Below are 22,545 nucleotides of genomic sequence, written 5' to 3'. Positions count from 1 at the left end.
GTAAACTTGTTTGGCAAACTGTCAAATAAATATTAAATTAGGGAGGCATGTGGACCATCAGATGATGAGAAGTGTGTAAAGAAAAAAATAAATAGAATGCAAGCATGAAAAATGGAACCTTAAATGTACGATGAGTAGATCGGATAAGAAAGGAAGATATAGTTTTATATTTGTTAATTGTAGGTAATTGCGTGTTATTTACAAGTAATTTGAGTTTGAAGTTATTTCCAAGCCAACACGCATCTGCAATCTGTTGATGGCTTATGAATAGCTTGCATTTTACACTATTTCTGACTTGAAGAACACAAAAGCTCATGTGTTTGTCTGTATAAGCACATGTGGATGCTCAGTATTTTATGTATTTAACCATATTTGTGCTGTTGTATTTCATGAATGCTGCACTCTTACTGAAGTCACGGTTCTGCTGCATTTGTAGGAAAATGTCCCTAGATGGCAGAATAGTTGTAGCTAACCCAGGTGTATGTTTTCTGGTTTTTACATAGCATGCTGTTTATACAAAAGCATACCTTAAATACTCTTAAATGGACAATCTTCCCAAAAATTCCACTCTTGCAACAATCGGCAAAGGAATAAATGTCGGAATAGAGAGAACGCGGCCAGATATAATCAATTCTACGGTTTAGGTGCGGTTAGAATTCATCGACATTTTATCAGTCATGAGGAGGTTGTCTGCGTTGTCGGTGTAATTTTCACTTGTGGTAAATGATTAATGTGTTTGCTGATGTCGTTCTGGTTTTCATACGGTAGGTTATTCAATGTTTCCTTGCAATTAGCAGAAATAGAAACTACAGAAACCGCTACTGAACTCGTTCCGCAGCAGACAGCTACAGTAAACTGATCCAAGATCGGCCTTGGTAGTATCCGTCAATTCAAACGCGGAGGAAACGAAAAAAACACTGATCTGAGGTCAGGTCTGTCGATAATTCCGCTGCCAGACAAACCAATCAGCTGACAGCCGCATGACAGGCAGGCCTCACGCATGCGCAGTAGAACGCTTTTGCTATCAGGAATATGGCAGCGTCCTGAGTCTTGTTGGGGGTATACGGCGCAACTGAGTATCTTCAGCATCAGAGTGGGAAAACTGAGAAGCACTGGCCGCACTCAGAGGAGGGTGGGGGGCTGAGGGACGGCTACGATTAACACCCATTTGCGATTTCACAGGTAAATGCATCCGTTAGCATGTGCCACTTTTTTTCTTCTTCGTATTTGCTTGATTGAACCCCGCTGCTAAAGCGACTAGCTAGCTCTCCTATAAGACCTGATTGATGTGCTAGTTAGCCGCTAACTTGTGGCTAACCCAATATTGGCCTGCCACAGCCCCTGTTGTGCATTTGACAAACAAACGCTGATAACAAAAGCATTTCGAGTATCGTAGTTCTTCTGCTTAGGTGGAGCATTAGTGTCGACATCACAAAGGAGGGCGACTGGGTTTGTTTTTAGCCAGACAGTTACCGTTGGAGGCCTGTTGCAATGGAGCAGAGTTGGGTTAGCTTCTTGAGAGACAGGTAACGTTAATGCTGTTTGTCATGGATTTACTTGACAGATCGGGGGTCAGCGCACATGCTCGGATGGACTTAAGTGTCATGCTCATTTTAGGGCTTCTCACATCACTCCACTCTTCATTTTTCTAGTCTGTCGTGTAAAAAAAAGTCCACAAGTTGATTTTTATATATATATATATATATATTAGAAGCAAGAGGTTCATTAGGCTGTCTATGTGAAGTAAGTTCCTAGTCTTTAAGTTCCTGTGCTGGTTGAAAGATTGCTTCACATAACTGGCAAACACTAGGAGGTGTTTCAACATGTCTTTGGGTCAGAAAAAAACGCGTTACACACGAAAACCTCGACACCCACCTTATATGTTTGGCTATATGTAATATAATATTGGAAATGACTCCCAGGGTTCATTTGATGGCCAAAGCTACCCATTGACTAGTTTTACTTAGTGGTGGAGGGATCATCAAAATAGCTTTTCTCAGGACTAATAAAAATGATAGGGGCTGAGTACTGGTGTGAAGGCACATGACAGTTTGAGCTTTGTACCCGCACTGCTGCTGAGGTAGTTTTATAATTATCTTTAATTCTCTAAAGCAAACAAGTGTTGTTGTTGTTTTTTTACCCTTTAACAGTGTTGAATATACTAGTTTTTATGTTGTAAAACCTGTCGCTATGTTCCAGTTAGTGGGAAAACAGTTGGTCTGATTTCAGCTGTTTACATTTAGCTTTCTTTCCGTCCCTTTAGCAGGAGTCTGTGATTGAAAGCTAGAGCCAGTTTGCTCAGTGAGATTGTAACAACCACAGAACTGTCACCGTTACAACAACAGCTATGTTAGCAATCTGTTTAGTGCCATTTGCTGTGTGTATGTTATGTGCTGCATCCCATCAAGAGAAAATGTCCTTTTTTTGTTGAAATCTGCCCAGAATAGCCCATGAATGATTTGCAGTTGACCCGCATTCAGGCCATAAGACCCGGGAGGGGTCGATCATATGACCCAGTCCTGGTATCTGGCTGCTGCTTTTTTTTTTTTTTTACACTCATCACAGTAAACTCATTGCTGTAATATAATAAAAAGTGCACAACCCTCTGCTGCTGCAAAGAGCTAACTGTGCAGTCCTTGATGCCAGCATGTCCTGTTGTGTGTGCTGTCAGCTCCTGCTCAGGATAAGATTAATTATGCTGCTCCGTGAATCCATTTGAAAGAAAAAGAAATGATGAGTGTGTTTCTGCAACAGGATCATAAAGTCATGCAGCTGTTTAGGACACTTGTCCCTTTGGTGAGTGAAAGAAAAGACAAGTTTGGGCTCATTTTGCAGCTTGCTGCGTCATTCGCACACTGAATAGAGCAGAAGGAAAACTGAAGTTGGATTTTTCCAGGATCCTGGCAGAGTGCTGACACAGGTTCCCCTTGTCACAGTGCAGCCGTTAGCAGATTACTGCACTGAGGATAGGAGAGGCTGTTATTCCTTCCTTTTGCTCTTCTGTGTTCCCTGGATCGGTTTGTCTTTGAGGCCTTAATTTTACACTTGTTTAAATAACCTGTCACACAGTGTAGCATTTAGCCATCCAGCAGCAACCCTTTTTTACCTAAATCATGCCCCTGGACAAACATAAAGACGCCGTCTAACCTCTTATCAAGAGGGAATACATGATAATCACTGGCTTAATTGACACATGCTCATCTGCTTCTTTGCTGTACTGTTTTGTATCTCAGTAGTCCCCCCCCAGGAAGCCTCTTTTCATAGTGATCCTGCAAAAAATGCATCCACGAAGGAGAGCTCGAAGGCATCGAAAAGCATGGCAGTAACAATAATCAATCATTGGTGACTTAAACTGGAGCTGGTTGAAACCAGTATCTGAGGCGTTTAAAGCTCACTGTGATTCCATGAACCTGTTTCAAACTGTTCACAGCCCCACAAATCCTCCATTATACATCTAATAATAACAAATGTTTCATCTGCTTCTCTATTTGCCATCAGTGGCCACTCTGTTGTTGTTCCTGAATCTATGTGCGTGTACTGTTTCAATCCAGAAAGCTAAAGCCGATCATTTCATCACCAAAACCTCCTTTAAATAATTCATCAAAATCCTGGAAGACCATCAGATCTTCAGCTGATGGCAGCTCAGCTGTGGAGCTTCTGTCATGCATAATGAAGGACTCCAGACAGATTGAAGACAAAGCTGAAATGGCTTGATATTTTTAACGAGCGCTTCATTGCCTCGGGTCATTTATTTGATACTGTCACCTCTACGCATGGGTGGCTCGCAGATGTGGGTTCTGACACGCATGCTTTTTAGATCTCAGCGTTTCACTTTTACTCCTTTCACTGTCTCTGAGGTGCATCGAGCCCTTAAGCTCCCGGACACTACAAAATCTGCTGGCCCAGACAACCTGGAACCATACTTCCTGCAGCTGCCAGCTGGTTTTACTCACTCATCTTTTTAACCTCTCATTGGCCACTAATGAAATCCCCAAATCATGGAAATCTGCATTTGTTGTCCTGCTACTCAAAGGGGGAAATCCTGCACAACTAATCTCCAAACTGTGTGTCCTGGCTAACTGGAAACTGCCATCAGCTGTCATCTGAAAGGGATAAATGACATTCTTGAACCTCTAGACCACATATGTCAAAGTCCGGTCCTGGAGGGCCGCTGTCCTGCAGGTTTTAGACGTTTCCCTGCTTCAACACACCTGATTCAGATGAATTAAATGAATCTCTTCGAAAGATTGTTAAGTTCTGCACAAGTCTGCTAATGATGCATTGATCTGATTCAGGTGCATTGAAGCAGGGAAACATCTAAAACCTGCCGGACAGCGGCCCTTGAGGACCAGAGCTTGACATCCCTGCTCTGGACAATAAACAACACGGTGCAGCTGTTTTCATTGACTTTCGATACTGTGGACCACATTATTACTTATTACTGAAACAGACACCGAGGAGGCTATCACCTGGTTCAGTAACCATCTCACCAACAGAACTCGTACTGGCAGACGGTTTAACTTCCAAATCCATTACAGTAACTAAAGGCGTGCCTCAGGGCTCAGTCCTCGGCCCACTTCTCTTCATTATCCATGCCGACACAGTCCTGTATTGCACAGCAGCCACACCACACCAGGCTCTCTCCAAGCTTCAACTCGCTTTTTACAAAGTTACTTTTAAAAACTTTAACAGTTTAAAGCTGGTTTTAAAGACCAATAGAAATAGCCGGATGTTTCAGTTGATGACTCTCAATCTTTTACCCCCAACATTCACATCAAGGCCAGAGGTTTCACTCACCGCTGCCTATTGTATGCTCGTGTTGGGCGGTCTGCCTTGTCCGCTCGTAGGCTGAAACATTGGCATATTCTCATTTATAAATCAATTTTAGGTCTATCTTCAAACCTATATAAGGCGAAAGGATACAGGGAGCTGTAGTCTACAGTCCCAGGATCTATTTCTTTTAACTTTACCGAATATGTGGACCGAAATGGGAAATATGCTGCTCCTATGGCTCTGCATACCTTCCAAAAAGCACCTGAAAGTTGATAAACTAATTACATCAGATGTTTTTACATGATTTGGAAAGCGAATAATCAGTTTGTAGATGTTTTGCCTGATTCTTTAAGTCTTTCACTGACTTTTAATGTTTCATATGTTTGTTTTTTTTAGTATTTATGTGAGCTGGAGATGTTTGATCTCAACGAGCTCTTCCTTTAGCTGTAAAACGTAACAAACTGCAAGTCATGTGCCATCATCTGAATTGCTGTTCTAGCTTGTAACTGTGGAATTAGCTGCTCTCTGGTTGGATAATAGCTGTTTACACGGTGCTACAGCTGAGCGGGCGTTTGATGGAAAACTCTCTCTGAGCGGAAAAATGTTGAATGACCGTGTGAAGTGTGTGTTAAAGTGTGTATGGTGGATAAACTCCATGTAGTAATGACTTGCAAAGGTTTCGGCTGCATTTTTCTGGCAACTTGTAGTGTAGCAAATAATACAACACCCACCCTCAAGAAAAGACTTTAATTAAGCTGTTGACTCTGTTTCTGTGATGAAAATGTAGCGTATTGTTTCATCCTGGTTGTTTTAACTCTCCCTCTGTGTTGCAGGTCCTGTGAAAAGATGAATGTCGTGAAAGAGAACAAAGACCTGGCCTGTTTCTACACTACCAAACACTCCTGGAGGGGAAAGTAAGGCCACAACTTGCTTTTTTTAACCTCAAAGATGAACTTTCAGGGCTTCTGGCGTAGGCTGTTGTGCATCCTCTGTGTATTAGTTTAATAAAAGTTGTGTTGACTTCCTTATGTTAAACAAGGATAACAGACCGCTGTCAGCAGTGATGCGATTGCTGTGCTTTGGAGAGCTGCATCATCTAATGAAAAGCAACTCAAAGTAACAGATGTTGACAGCAAGCAGAACACAAAACAAGTCCAACGCAAGATGATGTCTCTCTATTTGTTTTCTGGCATGTAAATCCAAGGGTACATATATTATTTCTTTTGCATAACTCTGTTTCAGAGTTTGATAAAAGGTATTTTAGGTGCTAACTTATTGTTTGCTTGAGCAGTTGCCAAAAGGATGATTAGTTGTAAAGACTGTAGTCCATCTTAGCTGGACCTGACAGCCTTATCCTGCTGTCACCAGTGTGATAATCAGCACCTTAAACTGAGTAAATAGAACTCTTCCTAAAAAAGCAGTCGTATGCATTCTCTTTCCCTGGATGAAATGTGTTTTAAATCAGAAAGTCTTCTATGTAAATACTTGGAGGCCCTTGAAGCTAATAGGATAGAAGCTCCAGCCCGAGCAATGAACCAGTGGGATCGCATTACCAATAGCTGCTTTCTAAACGCCTGCGTCCCATTAAGGCCTCCCATTGACTTTGGTAACTTAAGCAGGGCTGAAGAGCATTAGCCATCATCGCTGGTTCATCCTGCTAATGCTTCCTGACTGGCAGAGAGGAGTGTCGATGCAAGACGAATATCAGAGCATCAGAGCAGCAGAGCAACGCCGTTTAAAGCCCCCCGTGGTGGTTTATCTGCTGGCACGTGTCATGACCCTCCTCTGGGCCTGGCTTTAATGTGGGTCATTCTCTACCCAGCTTCACTGAACAGGCGTTTCTCTCAGTTATCTTCAATCAGTGACATCGATATTTGAAAGTAATTTTACGAGGAAGAGGCCTGAAATATGCATGAAAAAGCATGTGAGCAAACTATTATGTGCTTGTTAATGCATTTTTGTGGTTTAACAGATGTGAATACAGGCAACCAGAGCTTGAGTTGAGCTCTTTGAATCTGTCAAATGAAGCTTTGTTAGGCCTAGAGAAAGTTAAATACTGTATATACTGTCTGGTTTCATTTATACATATAATAAGTGTTTGTTAGTGTTGTTTTTTGTGACATAATCAAGTTTGTGAACTCCTCTTGATGTCTGAGCGTCTTAATTACAGGCAGATTTAGCAACAGTAGCCCCGCCCCTCTGTTCTCATGATCGTGGTTAATTTAAGTCTTGTGACTGCAGTTGTAGAGATTAGGTTCATCTGTGTGTCCTGCTGGTGAAAGGCAACCCTTCCCTGAATGTTTGCAAGCAGCCGACGTCGTCTGTCACATTTAAAGGTTTTACTTTTTTCACTTCTCTGTCATTTCCTTTCTGTGTTACTGAAACAACAAGCTTAATTTTCCATCTCAGCACATAGGATGAGCTGTTTTTATTGCCAGCGGCTTAATGTTTGCAGGTTCTCAGTTTATTCCGTGGCTCTCTCTATTGTTTAGTTTGTCTGTTACAGCTGTCTTTCGTCTCTATTTGCTTTTCTGTGTTTTCGGTGTTTGTGTTGATTGTGTTTTGTTGTCCAACATAACAGATTTGCAGCTTAATGCTCTTTGTGAGAAATGGAGCATATTTTTGCTTAAAGAGCAGAGGCAGTTGTGATGAATCCAGCGCAGGATACAGGAAGTTGCCTAATGTACTGTATTATGAAACCATAGAAGGAAAGAAGAGCATTAAAGACACGCTGTGCAGTATGACCATGTGAAGAGTAACATGCACATCCAGATGTTATGTCAAATAAACAGTTTTAGCTGCTGTCTGCAGGTCGATTCTCACATGTTTGGGAGCAAAAGTCATTGGTGCATTGGTCATTTTGTGCTTTTATTTGGTCATTTTGTGCTTTTATTTGAAGATAAACTCTGGACCTAAAATTAGGGCCCTGGAAAAAAGGATGTGTGGAGACACAAGCTTAAAAACGCACTGGTTAAGGATGTTTGAGTATGGCCTGCACACTAAAATAGAACTGAATAAAGTCAGGCCACAGCGAATGAATAATTAACTAGGTTTTTACTGACGCTCAATTTAAGCCAGCCTCTTGGCACCAAGGTCAAGAAATGTTGAGAGATCAGAGGAATCATGGCCGCATTGTACCTCAAAACGTCTGTATGGTGGAGAAGAAGAGGTGGTTCAATCAGGGAGCTACAGTCTCACTTATGATCCTTTTTTTAGTTTAAAAAGGAGTGGGGGGGGAAGCTGCATTGGTTTTCTTAATATAAGTAACATAAGCATGCTGGTGTCCCACTCTAGTGTTTAAAGAATGAACTATTAAGCTCCAGGCAAAGCTAATGTTTGTCTGGCTGCCGGTAGCCACCAGATTCCACAGATTCTGGTGGTTTTTGGTGCAGTTGAACAGGCCAAACTGATGTATCAGTCGTCCTCTGATTTTCCTACCATGGTTGTAATGTTAGCCGTACCCTAAAAGGATGTGACATTGGTACGTTCCACTCTGGCCTTGCCCCAGGCCACTTCCTGTCCTTTCTAATTGAGTTTGTCATTCACACACAAGTTGTGATGCATTATGAGGAAACGAGCTCTCAATCATACTTCCTTTTAGCCTGCTTCTTGACAGAATAGCAGCTGTTTAAATGCTAACTTCACCAGACCTCTCATCACGGCTTAATGAGGACGTGTTAAAGGAAAGGAGCCAAGTCAGCATGTGCAGTGTGCAGGCTAACAGAACTGTTTCGTGCTAAATGAACCCATCAGATACGACACTTTAACACATTAACACTCTTTTTAACCCAAAGACAATCCTCTGATCACTCTCCAGAATGTGGTGAAATAGAAAAAACAGGCCAAATGAAATGGTTGCCAAACCACAAGTCAGCACACATGGTGGACGTCTCTGTGTGCTCGTGCACGTGCACATTTTACACTTCCTTCCTACAATGCAAGAAAGCCCCGCGCTCATTACTGTCCCCATAAATTAGTGTTTGTTGCTTTAGTGTTAAGAAGCGACTCATTCCAAAACTGCTCATGTTTTCTTTTGAATTTCGTCAAAGAGCCGGCTTAGAATAAGAGTGAAAGCAGCACATTACCATGAAATGGTAAGAGCAGGAATGAAACCTTCATCTTATTGCCCTTCCCTCCGGTGTGTGACCGGTGAAGTGTTTGCAGGCGGCTGATGTCACTCTCTTTGTGTCTTATCTCAGTCACTGGCTCACAGAAATGCCTGGAAACAGAGTCTGGTACCGATGACATCACCTGTCCTTGACTCATCTTTGTCTCGCAGCAGGCTGCAAGCGAGCTGTATTTTAAAATCTAGCAAAGAAAGAAATGAAGCAAAAGCAATTGTATTGACATCCGAGGTTGCCATGGTAACGCACATTGCCTGAGCTGTTGTAGGTGTTGCTTGCATGTGTGGTTGGTGCTGGGTGGGCCACGTTTCTCACTCAATCTTTGTGTTGCAGATACAAGCGCGTCTTCTCGGTGGGGACACACGGCATTACCACTTACAACCCGACCACGCTAGAAGTAACAAATCAGGTCTGTATGCATGCCACCCGGTGGCCACGTAGGATCCTCTTCTGTGTAGTCTCTCTGTTCTTGGCTCCGTGTGACCATTGAAAATCCATTGGAGGTGCATTACCTGTTTGCTAAAAGCTGAAACAGTGTTTTTAACTTGTGCTCCGCCTTCACTCCACATTTTAACGCTGACATAAAACATATGAGACATGCAACAACCCCCACATTAAGCCACTCATTCAGACTGATTGGATTCTGCTATTTTCCATGAAGATGCTGCAGTAATTTACACTTTCTGTTATGGCAGCCATAAGCAGTGTCTAAATAATACGACATAATTCTAATTTCTTCTTTGAAGACCAACCTCTGCTGTATAGTAGCATTATAAGATGTGTTAACTGTAAGTTTTAAGTACAGTGGACTCTTTAACAGTTGTGCCCTCTGTTCTCAGTGGCCTTATGGAGACATCTGTGGCATCGGCCCGGTAGGAAAAGGTCAGGGTACAGAATTCAGCCTCACGTTCCGCAAAGGGAGTGGGAAGAAGTCTGAGACGCTCAAATTCTCAACGGAGCACCGGACAGAGCTCCTCACAGAAGCCCTGGTAAGAAGAAACGTGCACCGCTGTGTCACTGACTGATAAATCTAATAAAAGCATCATTCTCCAAAGATGATATGGAGATATTTTACAGCTGCAGATTTTGATCTTCATGTAAATTCCCAGAATGCAGAGCTTGCTTATTACTTTGATTTACTGTTGTTGTGGACGAGGGCTGCAACTAACATATAGTCTAGATAGTCGACTAGTCATCGATTATTTAAACAATTAATCAACTAATCGGTTAATTACTAATTAAAACAATCCAAAACTGAAAAAGGATACATTCAAGACTTTTAACATAAACTGAAAATGCTAAGAAGAGTGCTAACAGCAATGCACCAACAGTCAGATCAATACCAAAAAGTGAACAATTTAAAAAAAAAATACAGCCTGGTTGTAACTTTTACTGTGAAGTTGAATAATACAATTTTAATGTTGCACTTTAATGTTAAAATCCAAGACATCTCTGCTTATTTAGCTAGCAGGCTACGCTAACAAGCTAAATATCTCACCATGGTGAGTCCAACCTGCTTCCTCTTCAAATGCTCGTGCATGACAGACGTGCTCCCGTGACACCTGAGGTCGGTTTTACACAACTTGCAGGTTTCTATCTATTTTTTCCTGGGTATCGAGGGTGAAATGCTCCCAGACTTGGACACTTTTGGACGAGAGGACGATAATTCAGCCGCAGCCATTTCACTGTTTCTACAGGTCATCTCCTGTTATTATTTACCGTAAAGCTCATGCATCTCTAAGCAGAGATAGGAAGGAAGTGAGATGACTCACTCCGTATGAAAAATTATGTTCAGCTCGACCGTGTAAAAAAGACGTTTGATGACGTAACCGACAATTAAATACGTCGGCAACTAATTATGTTATCGATTTTTGTCGACTAATCGTTGCAGCTTATTGTGGACTACAAGTATGAATCAGCAGGTAAGTTGTTGTTGGTAGGAAATGAGTCACTTAGATTCAGTGGCAAAGAACTATGTGCTAATATGTGACCTTGAGACCTGTTTCTTGCGTTTATGCTGGTAATCACGATGCCTTCATGTGCTTTTATTGACAGAGATTCAGAACAGAGTTTTCAGAGGGGAAGATAACTGGCAGGGTACGTACTGCCACCTAAAATATTTCTAATAAAGAGAGAAGTTGTGCTGAATGTCTGACACTGCAATGGCATAATGTTCACAGCGTTACAACTGCTACAAGCACCACTGGAGTGACACACGGAAACCTGTGAGTTTAGAGGTGACACCTGGAGGCATCGACCAGATCGACCCCCACACCAACCGAGTGGTGTGCTCCTATGACTACCGAAATGTGGAGGGCTTCGTCGAGGTTTCTGATTACCAGGGAGGATTCTGCATCCTCTACGGTGGCTTCAGCAGGCTGGTAAGTTTGCATCGAGTTGCATGTGTTTGCATATGCTTCAGTTCTTTGTTTTAATGAGTTTCTTTGCCCTTTTTTTTCTAACCTCTCATCACATCTGTGTCTCTTAGCATCTGTTTGCCTCTGAGAACAGAGAGGAAATAATCCGCAGCGCCATCGAACACGCAGGAAACTTCATTGGCATCACTCTTCGTCTGAGGAAGGAGGCTCTGACCTTTGAGGATTTCGTGACAGACAGGTTGGGGAAATACAGCTCGGACGAGAGCATCACTTCTCTGGCCGAGTTTGTGGTGCAGAAGATCACCCCTCGACACCCGGTCAGAACACTCTGCCCGTCTTTCTGTAATTCTCGGTGCTGTATGGTCATCAAAGTTGGGTGCAAAGATGCACCAGGGCTTACTTATCAGATGCTTCTTCTTCTTCTTCTTCTTCTTCTTCTTCTTGAGAATGTGCAACATGTAGCTATTTATTTTAGGTGTTAGTTTGCTTGTTTTTTTGTCCTTTAAGATTAAGATGTTCCTTTTAAGGTTAATGTATTTATGGCAGATTTGGAGGATAGGTGACGAAGAAGGAGAGGATTAGGGAAAGCAGAGGTTGTTGCATACATAGCTGTGTGTACCTTAGAAGCAAATTATGACAAAAACTCATATAAATGTCCAACAGTTTAAAATTATTGACATGATTACTGGTTATATGCCGAATGTGAGAGGTCGACTTCACTTAAATATTATTATTATTATTATTATTAAATATTATCAGATGCTTCTTCTTCTTCTTGAGAATGTGCAACATGCAGCTATTTATTTTAGGTGTTAGTTTGCTTGTTTTTTTGTCCTTTTAAGATTAAGATGTTCCTTTTAAGGTTAATGTATTTATGGCAGATTTGGAGGATAGGTGATGAAGAAGGAGAGGATTAGGGAAAGCAGAGGTTGTTGCATACATAGCTGTGTGTACCTTAGAAGCAAATTATGACAGAAACTCATATAAATGTCCAACAGTTTAAAATTATTGACATGATTACTGGTTATATGCCGAATGTGAGAGGTCGACTTCACTTAAATCATAATGGTCTGCAGAAACTCTTCGTTATTCACTGCTTTAACTTGGGGTCAGAAGAGGAGATTATCACCGTATTTCACATTTGGTCTGAGACTGAGTTGGTGACACTCAGCTTTCAACACTGTGGTAGTTGTTGTTGGCCTTCAATATAACTTAATTTACATTTATCTTAAGAAATCTTCAGTTTTCTCATAAAGCAAAGTGAATGGATCTATTCTATGGGTCTATTTGGCTTTTCAGAATACTCTGCAACTCTCCCAGCTTGCAGGAGAGTGCACGGTGTGCACGGTGTGCCCATGTTTCCCCGGGCACATCGGATTCAGTCACTTTCAGCCGTTCCAATGCAGTTTACCACTTTTGTGTTCTGTGTTACGACCTTGGTGCTTCCTTGTCTTCCAGGAGCCTGTGAAGCGTATTCTCGCCTTGACAGAGACCTGTTTGGTGGAGAGAGACCCAGCTTCGTACAACATAGTCACCATTAAACCCTTTGGAGAAGTGAGTCGCGACATAAGCAGCTTTTATTTTAGGCTCTGTGCAGTTGAACTCCTGAAGATGTTTCTTTATGTTTGAGCTGCATGGCTGTAAGTTAAACAGCTGGGTGCGAGTACTCGGCCCCGTTTGGGTTGTTTTTGTCACCGTCGTGCTCTGTCTCATGTCCCCTCAGGTATTTGCTCTCATCTGTGATGTAGACAACCCTCAGGTGTTTACAGTTGAATTCATCAGAGGTCAGATCAGAAAGTACTCCTCTACTGAAAGGTACAGAATGCCCACTTTTGGGCCCACTTTTTCAGTACTTTTGATCACATTTACAGGATTATTTGGCTTGCAGGGATGTGCTTTGGCTGCATAGCCTTTCCTCCATTGTGCATGCATCATTTGTGCCTCATAACACTGATCCCTGGCAGGGCGTTGAGCTGAGTTTACGTCTATGTTCGTCTGCAGGGACTCTCTGTTAGCCAGCCTGCTCGATGGAGTCCGAGCATCAGGCAACAGGGATGTTTGCGTCAAGATGGCCCCCACTCAGAGAGGGCAGAGATGGGGTTTGCTGAGCATGCCTGTGGATGAAGAGGTGGAGAGTTTGCATCTCAGATTCCTGGCAGCACCTCCCAGTGAGTTAAAGCTTTATGGTCATGGTTAAGCAGGTTTGGGTGTACAGTTGCAGTTTGTGTCTCCTCACCTGGTCTCTTCTGCTCTCATTGGCCCACTGACGTCTCTCATTAACTTCTCCATCAACGTATTTGACTCCCGGATGTGTCTCACAAATCCCTCCTTTCAACTTGCTCACTACACCTGGGACTAGAACAGGAAAACTGGGCTGAAAATCTTGTTTGGAGTTGGCTCAACAGAAATATTCATTTGTTATCTGCTGAACTTTCTTTGTCAGTACATATCTGGTGATGGTGGGAAATTACAGTCTGCACACACACGATCAGAAGCATGAATATGTCTTGTTGCAACATAAAAGTGTACCATGTGCACAGTGCACGTGGGGAACCTTGTTATTACCTGTTATTACATTGTTACATATGAACCGAAACACTAATACTCATTGAAATGCACAGAAAATATGGACTATTACCCTCATTTTAGCCCTCTTTTTACTCCTCCTTCCAGCCCAACTGTACAGTACAAATACTGTGTAAACAAGTGGTCTGACACTGCTTTTCTAAAGTTTTTTTCCCCCTCCCTGCTTTGCTTAGATGGAAACTTTGCAGATGCAGTGTTCAGATTCAACGCCAACATATCCTACAGCGGGGTGCTGCACGCAGTTACTCAAGATGTGAGTGTGTTCGTCCTCTGGGAAGTTTGTGTGTCCATCTGTCTGAGTGCATTCTCACTGCGTCGTTTCTTTTCTTCAGGGCCTTTTCTCCGAGAACAAAGAGAAGCTCATCAACAACGCCATCCTGGCTCTTCTATCCCAAGAGGCCGAGCTGCCGGCTCTTAACGCAGAGCTGGAAAGCCATTTTCAGGCCATTCGACGCTTGGTGGCCTCCAAGGCTGGCTTCCAGGCTTTCACCCAGCTGCCTAAGTAAGACTGCAGCACATATGTCACTCAGCCCACCTGCTTTTATTTCTTTCATGTAATCTGCCTTTGCTGAGCTGCTGGTAACAGGCATGCTCTGTCATTCCAAGGTCTGGTCAAGGCTCTGGACTCACAGATGCAGCGTAAATATGAATCCATACATCTCAGTCTGCTCCTTTGTCTGCCTGAATCCTTCTTGATCTTTCTAGAGTCCTTCTTAGCTGTCTATCAGCCCTCTCTTCTTTTATCTTTGTTCTACTTTCATCTCAGGCTTAAAGACAGGTACTTGAGTGGGGAGGCGCTCTGATTAAATTTATTATGACTCTCTACTATTAGAATTTATCCTCTTGTTTTTGTGTCTTCCATTATTTCCTCCAGTCAGTCTGTTCTTTACACCTCTGTCATATTCTAGCTGTCTTTCAGGGTCACTGAGATGTATGAGAGGAACTGTATTTACTGTGTATTTCTTGTTCTATGTAAATCAAATCAGCCAGAATTGGTTTTCCTGAAAAGATTCATTGCTGGCGTAGCTTGGTGTTCCCCACTTTAAAGCATACCGTTACAGTTGATAAGCAAAACAACAGCAAGCCACTTCTGAAGCAATGAATTTTTCGTCTGTCCAACCCCAGACCTCCTTTTGATTTAGTTTTATAACTGTGAAGGTTATTTTTCTGCGTGTATTTACAGCTTCACCATTGTTTGTGTGTTCCAGGTTCAGGGAAAAGTTGGGCGTGAAGACGGTCAAAGCTTTAAAAAGGAACAACAACGGTGTGACCCATGCTGCTGTGGACATGCTCTGTGCCCTTATGTGTGTAAGTGTCACCCCAGCGATGAGGCGCACGCCGGCATGTGCTTAACCTCGGCTGAGATTCTGTCTTTGTTTCCAGCCGATGCACGATGATTATGACCTGCGGCAGGAGCAGCTGAACAAGGCCTCGCTTCTGTCCTCGAAGAAGTTTCTGGAAAACCTGCTTGAAAAATTCATCACCAATGTGGTACATGACTTTTTATTGCCCCAAAGCCTGATTTTAAGCAGTTTATTTAAACATAATATCTCTGTGGTTTTAAAAAAGTGTCCTAATCTTGTTCCTCCTGTTTTACCAGGACCACGGAACGGGAGCTTTGGTCATCAGCTCCTTATTGGACTTCTTAACCTTTGCCCTCTGCGCCCCCTACAGTGAAACCACTGAGGGGCAGCAGTTTGACATGCTGCTCGAGATGGTTGCCTCCAACGGTCGAACATTATTTAAACTGTTTCAGGTGGGAGACTGAGGACTGGAAGAGTGTTCAGTTTGTTGAACATGGATGTGTTCTGGTAGTAATTTGGGATGCACCGATCCGATATTTGGATCGGATATCGGTACCGATATTGAAGAAAATTCGAGATGGGGTATCGGTGACAATCGGCCGATTATTTGTTTATTTATTTATTTATTTATTTATTTATTTATTCCCCTTGTCCTGTCCAGCATTGGCATTCATCCAAGGGCCTTCTGCCCCCTCTAGTGGTGAAAAAACTTGTGAAATTGCGACTACCTCTGATTTATTTTTAGTTTTTTTTTGTTTTTACCAAGCTAGAGAAGCTATTGTTTTGTTCTGATCCTTTTGTAATGGATGTTTAATTCCCTTTTGCACTAAACTATATAAAGAGCTGATTGCTATTTATTTAGAAAGTCTACCAACTTAACTAGTGAAGCTAGTTCAGCTCCTTTATTATTTAATATTTTGTTTTACATTGGATTTTGAATCCCTAATTGCACTCATTATATTTTTATGGTTAAGATTGTTTTGCTGGTGCATAAATATTAAATAAATAAGTAATTCAGGACATTTTTATCTTTTTATTTGTTTTAAAAAAATAGGAAAGAATTGTTTAAGTCAAGTCTGATCTTGCTTTGCAAGTTTATTAAGTTTATTACCGTTTATTATCATAATTCCATGCTGTTTTTCTGTATCGGCCGATATTAAACCTCAGATATCGGTATTGGAAGTGAAAAAAGCGGATCGTGGCATCCCTCAGCAGTAATAGGTTTAGCATGATGGGTTTGTACAGCAGGTGCATGCATTTTGAACCTTTTTCTCCTGATCTCTAGCATCCCTCCATGGCCATAGTGAAGGGAGCTGGCCTTGTGATGAAAGCTATTATTGAGGTGAGTTTCTCTGTCTGCAGTGCTCCAGATCAGCCGTCTTACACTAACTGGATCATCTCTACAGCTTGTTAACTATGATATGATTTAAATTTAGGAGGGAGACAAAGAAATCGCCACCAAGATGCAAGAGCTGGCCTTGAGTGAAGGAGCTCTGCCAAGGCATCTGCACACATCCTTATTCATCATCAGTACAGACCAGCGGATGCTTACCAACAGGTCCTGCTTAATAAATACCTTAATGTAGTCATTTGTAATGTTTTTGTCCTTCGCTAAACTTCTGATGTCTGTCTTCCAGGCAGCTGAGTCGTCACCTCGTGGGACTGTGGACAGCTGAGAACCCTGTGGCTATGAACCTCCTGAAGAGGATCCTGGTAAGGCTGAGTCCAGGCTTTTAAACATATATTTGATGCTTGTCCAAGTCTCCTGCCAGAAGCTCTTAGTATAATGATGGTGACACAGGAACTTAAGGATTCATGCCCACGCTCTCTCCTGGCAGAGAAGTTACCTTGTTTAAGTCTCTTCCCAATTTAATTAGTCTCGTTCCTGTCTGTGCTTGCAGCCAACAGGCTTGTTGGCTTACTTAGACAGTCCTGATGCTGTTCCAGAGAAAGACGTGGACAGAATGCACATACGGGACAACTTGAAAATCGCCACGGTATCTGAGAAAACATCACAATTTAGCATTTTCTGCAGAATAGAATAGACTCAGGAGAGAATATCTGTCATTTCTTATCCTTTTTTTTCCATCCCTGCTTCCTGCAGGACCAGCTAAACCGCAACAAGGTGCCTGAGTGGCAGCGGATTGCAGGCAAAGCAGCCAAAGAAGTGGAGAAGTTTGCCAAGGAGAAAGCTGATGTGGTGCTGATGCACTGGAGGGATAAGATGGGCATTGCACAGAAAGAGGTGAGCTTTTTTTGGTTTGATGACTCAATGTTAAGCTACTGCTGCTGACTTTTATCTGTTGCTTTGTTCGGCTGGCGCTGAGCACTGCTGCAGAGTGCACAGGCAAACGCTTCTCTTCTCTTGCTGGTGTTATTCTGCATGGAAAACGGCGTCAGTTGAAGTGCTGCCGGACGTCGGATTGACCGCAAATGTCAAGATACGTTAAAAGTTTCCCTGGAAATACGAGTCTACTCCAGTTTACTCCCATTACAGTCACATCTGCACCGTGTCGAGCTGCAGAATTGGATTAAAATGATGTAAAATTAATTTGTCTCCGTTTCTTCCCCTTTGAAAACTCTGTTTGGATGCTTTGAAATTCAGCCAAAAAGTGTCGCATCATCTGAACAAATTGCTCTCGGGGGGGTCTCTTCAATTTGATTCTACTCAATTCCACTTTCTAACAAAACTATACTTCCTGACTTGATGAGCGTGGGCTTCTGCTGCTGCTCCAGCTACACTTTTCATGTGCTGAATACTTCAAACGACCTGCTTTCTTTGAGCCCTGGCTAATCACGTCCTCCCATTTGTCTTCATCGTAAGCTGTTTGTTTGCAAATGATTGTTTTTTTTTTTGTAAGCATTAGATAATCCAGCACTTTTAAAATCTAAACACATTTGTGATGGTTATCAGTCTCTTTTTACTTTCACAGTTAGTGACCTGTGACCCTTGTTGTGATTCATCTCTGTTTGATCTGAGGAACAATAATCTCTCTGTGTCTCTACCCCACCCTTCCCTTGTCTTGTCTGGTTTCTCTGCTGTCAAACAATGCAGCAGGACAGAAATAACCTGGTAAGTAAGACTAACTGATGGGGTTTTTCATCTTTGTGTCACGTCTTGGGAGGCTTTTGTCATTTATTTTTCCATTCAGCCAGAATATGACTTAACAGCAGCTGCAAAGACGAATCTGAACTGGATATTATTAACTTTCAAATACGGTTTAAAGTGTTCAAACATCAATAAATTACATGGTGACAGGAATACGATCACGATGAGCAGATAAACCTTAGCAGAGCAGATCCCCTGCAGCACTATTTTGTGAGGTACCATAATTTTAAAATGGCGTGGGAATTTTTCTGTATTGTTTTATTACACCACAAAATGTAAACCTACTGCTGCGCCTGTTGTGTAACAACTGGGAGTGGGTTTTTTTTTTGCAGAACTAGTTGCTAGACGAATAAATCCTGTGCTTCTTATTTTCATTCTTTAATTTTCCAAACCTGCTATGTGCTAATTGTAGTTGTAAGGGGGTTGGAGCTTTTTCCAGCTGTCATTGGGTGAGGAGCAGGGTACATTCAGGATGGGTTGGAAGTCTTATCGCAGGGCTACACAGACACATAATAATGAATTTGATCGATAATGCACTCTTCATCAGGGTGCTACAAGGTAAAGGAAACATATAACAATGCCTCTCACATTCACTCCAACAGTTATTTTAGAATTAACACAACGTGCATCTTGTTTTGAAGCCAAAATACAAAGAGTCAGTACAATGAAAACACAGCTGAGATTTGAATGGGGATACAGCTGTGAGGTCACATTGCTAACCACCAATCAGCTGTGCTCATTGTTAGCTTTAAAAACTGCTCTGAATTAAAATGGCCCAGAACACCCTCACCTGTGGTCCTCCCACCTTGTTTTATGTGTTTTCCATGTTGGTGTGTGTCCCTTATCATCAGTTTCATGTGTGCCGTTCTACTCATGTTGTCACCATCTTAACGTCCCTTTAAGCTGAAAAGGGCTAAAAGTCTAATGTGGTGAAAAATGACTGATAATAAACAAAAAGGGGGTTTGCTTTGTCGTTTGATTTCAGAATCCAAACCTGAAGCCTGTCATCCTGAGAAAGAGAAGGCAAAGAATAAAGATTGAAGCAAACTGGGAGCTTTTCTATTATAGGTAAGAAATAGTTGCATTAAAAGGGAACTCTGGTATTTTTAAACCTAGACCTTATTTCTGGCATGAAATACGTTCATCTGCTCACTGAGAACAGTTTGGTGAAAGTCTGCGTCCTTCAGAAGATATTTAGATAACTGGAGATCCATATAACGGAGTGAACGGGGCTTAGAGCCTCTAAATAAGGCATTATCTGTCTTTATTTCACCAATACTTTAAGAAGAATGAATGAATGAACGTGTGCTATAGCTCTGTTAGCTCATAGCTGCTGTTATGTGGCTACTTGCAGCTATAGGAGAGCTAACGGAGGGATTTCTACACAGGCACTCTACTGGGACCACTTCATCCACACGGCCCCCTGCAGCACAGTTTATTCACTCCGTGCTCTGTGACAGTCGGCTAACTTCACACAGAGTTTGCTGCTGATAGTTTTGTGCAACATGGCAGGATATTTATCAGATTTTGAGTAAGATGGACGTTCTTATCGGAGTGAATGAGCTGTGCTGCAGGGGGGCGTGTGGATGAAGTGGGCCCAGTAGAGTGCCTGTGTAGAAATCCCTCCGTTAGCTCTCCTGTAGCTGCAAGTAGCCACATAACAGCAGCTATGAGCTAACAGAGCTATAGCACACGTTCATTCATTCATTCTTCTTAAAGTATTGGTGAAATAAAGACAGATAATGCCTTATTTAGAGGCTGCATCCTCTAAGCCCCGTTCACTCCGTTATATGGATCTCCAGTTATCTAAATATCTTCAGAAGGACGCCGACTTTCACCAAACTGTTCTCAGTGAGTAGAAGAACGTATTTCATGCCAGAAATAAGGTTTAAAAACACCGGAGTTCCCCTTTAAAGAGCTCAGTGTCTAAGACTCGAGCTTCAGGCTCATGTCGCTGACTGTCTTAGTTAATGTGAAACATTCAGAGCTTCTGCTGGACACAGTGCAGCTGCTGCGTTAATAGAAACCATCAGTGTTTTTCTCATTCTGCTTTCCTGCCCTACTTTTTAAGATTCCAGCTTGACCACGCGCGCTCCAACCTCATCTGGAACCTTAAAACCAGAGAGGAGCTGCGGGACGCTTTGGAGGGGGAGATGCGCGCTTTCGGTGTGGACCGTGAACTTGGCAACGCCACAGTCATCTCCTGGAACCACCAGGAGTTCGAGGTTGGCTGCACTCATCATGCTTCTCATTTATATCTTACAAATCAGTGGCATTACAGTCAAGTTGCATGTAAACTGTGGGGTGCAGTGCAAAAGCAGGCACTGTTATTAAACCCATAGAAGGATGCAGATTTAATTCTAACACATGTAAATGTTTGGCATTCAAAGCTGAGGCTTCTTTTTTCAGGTGAAATATGAGTGCCTTTCAGACGAGATAAGGATCGGGGATTATTACCTGCGTCTGCTGCTGGAGGAGGATGAAAATGAAGAATCGAGTGCCATCAAGAGATCGTAAGATTTCACCCTGGCTACAGAAATATAATTTTTCAGCAACAATTCCATAAAAAATGATTGACCACCCGCCTTCTGTGCGCTTGCAGATACGAGTTCTTCAATGAACTCTACCACCGCTTTTTGCTTACACCCAAAGTCATGATGAAGTGCCTGTGCCTGCAGGCGCTTGCGATAGTCTATGGCAAGTGCTTCGAGGAGATCGGCCCCTTCACAGACACGAAATACATCGTCGGCATGCTGGACCGGGTATGTGCTGGCAAACTGCAGGCGTTTAGTGTTTTTATGTCCATCAGTAAAGGCTCAAATCTACATTACACACCTTTGGTTACAGTGTACAGACAAGCTGGAAAGGGACAGACTCATCCTCTTTCTCAACAAGCTCATTCTTAACAAGGTAAATGGTTGAAAATAGATGCATAAGTTAATGATAAAAGGAGTGGTCTGACTTGATTTCACCTGACACAATGCTTGTTTTGCAGAAAAATGTGAAAGACGTGATGGATTCAAATGGAGTTCGTATCTTGGTGGACCTGCTTACCTTAGCCCATCTGCACACCAGCAGAGCGACCGTGCCTCTTCAGGTATAAACCATGGCCAGAAAGTAGAATCCTCCCCTTGGCTCGTCCCATACCTGATCATCTTTGTTCCCCGTTTCCACAGAGCAACGTGCTGGAGGCATCACCGGACATGAAGAGGGAGAGTGAGAAGGAGTGGTACTTTGGTAATGCAGACAAGGAAAGAAGGGGGCCTTTTAGTTTTGAAGAGGTAGGTCATTTTGGCCCAGTTTTGGATTCACCCAGCTAACAGGAATACGTTGCTTTATCGTGTTTCTGTTGTATCTTTCTCCAGATGCAGGAGTTTTGGAGCACAGGTGTCCTCACGGCAAAGACACGCTGCTGGGCACAGGGGATGGATGGCTGGCGCCCCCTACAGGCCATTCCTCAGCTGAAGTGGTGCCTCCTGGCCAGCGGACAGGCGGTGATGAACGAGTCTGATCTGGCGACGCTGATCCTCAACATGCTAATCACCATGTGCTCCTACTACCCAAGCCGGTGGGGACTCCTGGTTGTGTTATTTTCCCAAATTGTGTGTTTTTTTACAGTAAATATTTCATGAACCTGTTTGTTCGTTTCAAGGTTTGCTTGCAATGACAAGTTAGTGAACAATAATTATGATAACGCTCTTAATTTACTTTGCATTTAGAGACCAAGATAATGCCATCATCCGTCCTCTACCGAAGATCAAGAGGATGATCAGCGACAATGCCTGTCTCCCACACATCGTCCAGGTAAATATTTGTGCTATAGCACAAGTCCTACTCGAGTAGACTGATTGATGAGATTAAGATTAATTGTTTTCCTTTGTCCACTCCAGCTGCTGTTGACGTTTGACCCCATTCTGGTGGAAAAGGTTGCTAATCTTATGTACCTAGTGATGCAGGACAACCCCAATCTGCAGCGCCTCTACTTAACAGGGGTCTTCTTCTTCATCATGATGTACACCGGCTCCAACGTGCTTCCTGTTGCGAGGTAAAAACAACCGCAGACATGGACAATACACGCAAATATAATGCGTTTGTAAGTCTGGGGATAGTTCAAATACTTTGGCTTTAAGCTCCCTGATTTAACAAAATTCACACTAAAATGTTCATCTACTTCTGTGTTCTACACAAATGAAAGAAAAGATATTTTATTAGCTTCTTGAAAGGAAATATTATAAGAAATGAAGGGTCAGTGTTGTGCCGTGATATCACTG

At 42.5% G+C, this 22,545-nt stretch overlaps 1 protein-coding gene across 4 annotated transcripts in view; it reads left to right on the top strand.

Annotated features, from left to right (window-relative positions):
* The first annotated feature begins 1,016 nt into the window (after positions 1 to 1,016).
* LOC140284920 (dnaJ homolog subfamily C member 13) overlaps positions 1,017 to 22,545 on the top strand; it is a 30,797-nt gene continuing 9,268 nt past the window's right edge. For 2 of the 4 annotated variants that reach the window (XM_072378947.1, XM_072378950.1), the window contains exons 1-32: positions 1,017 to 1,182; positions 5,607 to 5,687; positions 9,231 to 9,306; positions 9,737 to 9,886; positions 10,953 to 10,994; positions 11,078 to 11,278; positions 11,386 to 11,592; positions 12,734 to 12,829; positions 12,999 to 13,090; positions 13,277 to 13,443; positions 14,035 to 14,114; positions 14,194 to 14,363; positions 14,468 to 14,500; positions 15,070 to 15,169; positions 15,245 to 15,352; positions 15,462 to 15,617; positions 16,451 to 16,507; positions 16,602 to 16,723; positions 16,803 to 16,878; positions 17,067 to 17,162; positions 17,270 to 17,410; positions 18,221 to 18,238; positions 19,260 to 19,342; positions 20,346 to 20,499; positions 20,684 to 20,787; positions 20,877 to 21,036; positions 21,122 to 21,184; positions 21,270 to 21,371; positions 21,451 to 21,555; positions 21,640 to 21,842; positions 21,994 to 22,078; positions 22,165 to 22,319. In XM_072378947.1, coding sequence (XP_072235048.1) covers positions 5,620 to 5,687; positions 9,231 to 9,306; positions 9,737 to 9,886; positions 10,953 to 10,994; positions 11,078 to 11,278; positions 11,386 to 11,592; positions 12,734 to 12,829; positions 12,999 to 13,090; positions 13,277 to 13,443; positions 14,035 to 14,114; positions 14,194 to 14,363; positions 14,468 to 14,500; positions 15,070 to 15,169; positions 15,245 to 15,352; positions 15,462 to 15,617; positions 16,451 to 16,507; positions 16,602 to 16,723; positions 16,803 to 16,878; positions 17,067 to 17,162; positions 17,270 to 17,410; positions 18,221 to 18,238; positions 19,260 to 19,342; positions 20,346 to 20,499; positions 20,684 to 20,787; positions 20,877 to 21,036; positions 21,122 to 21,184; positions 21,270 to 21,371; positions 21,451 to 21,555; positions 21,640 to 21,842; positions 21,994 to 22,078; positions 22,165 to 22,319 — 3,470 coding nt within the window. In that variant the 5' untranslated portion in view covers positions 1,017 to 1,182; positions 5,607 to 5,619. The remainder of the gene's footprint in view (positions 1,183 to 5,606; positions 5,688 to 9,230; positions 9,307 to 9,736; positions 9,887 to 10,952; positions 10,995 to 11,077; positions 11,279 to 11,385; positions 11,593 to 12,733; positions 12,830 to 12,998; positions 13,091 to 13,276; positions 13,444 to 14,034; positions 14,115 to 14,193; positions 14,364 to 14,467; positions 14,501 to 15,069; positions 15,170 to 15,244; positions 15,353 to 15,461; positions 15,618 to 16,450; positions 16,508 to 16,601; positions 16,724 to 16,802; positions 16,879 to 17,066; positions 17,163 to 17,269; positions 17,411 to 18,220; positions 18,239 to 19,259; positions 19,343 to 20,345; positions 20,500 to 20,683; positions 20,788 to 20,876; positions 21,037 to 21,121; positions 21,185 to 21,269; positions 21,372 to 21,450; positions 21,556 to 21,639; positions 21,843 to 21,993; positions 22,079 to 22,164; positions 22,320 to 22,545) is intronic. The other 2 variants (XM_072378949.1, XM_072378948.1) reach the window with 2 other exon arrangements.

Source organism: Leuresthes tenuis, unplaced genomic scaffold (assembly GCF_036924035.1).
Source record: "Leuresthes tenuis unplaced genomic scaffold, fLeuTen1.0.hap1 SCAF_24, whole genome shotgun sequence".
NCBI classification, from domain to species: domain Eukaryota; kingdom Metazoa; phylum Chordata; class Actinopteri; order Atheriniformes; family Atherinopsidae; genus Leuresthes; species Leuresthes tenuis.
This window is presented reverse-complemented; position numbering and strand designations above follow the sequence as displayed.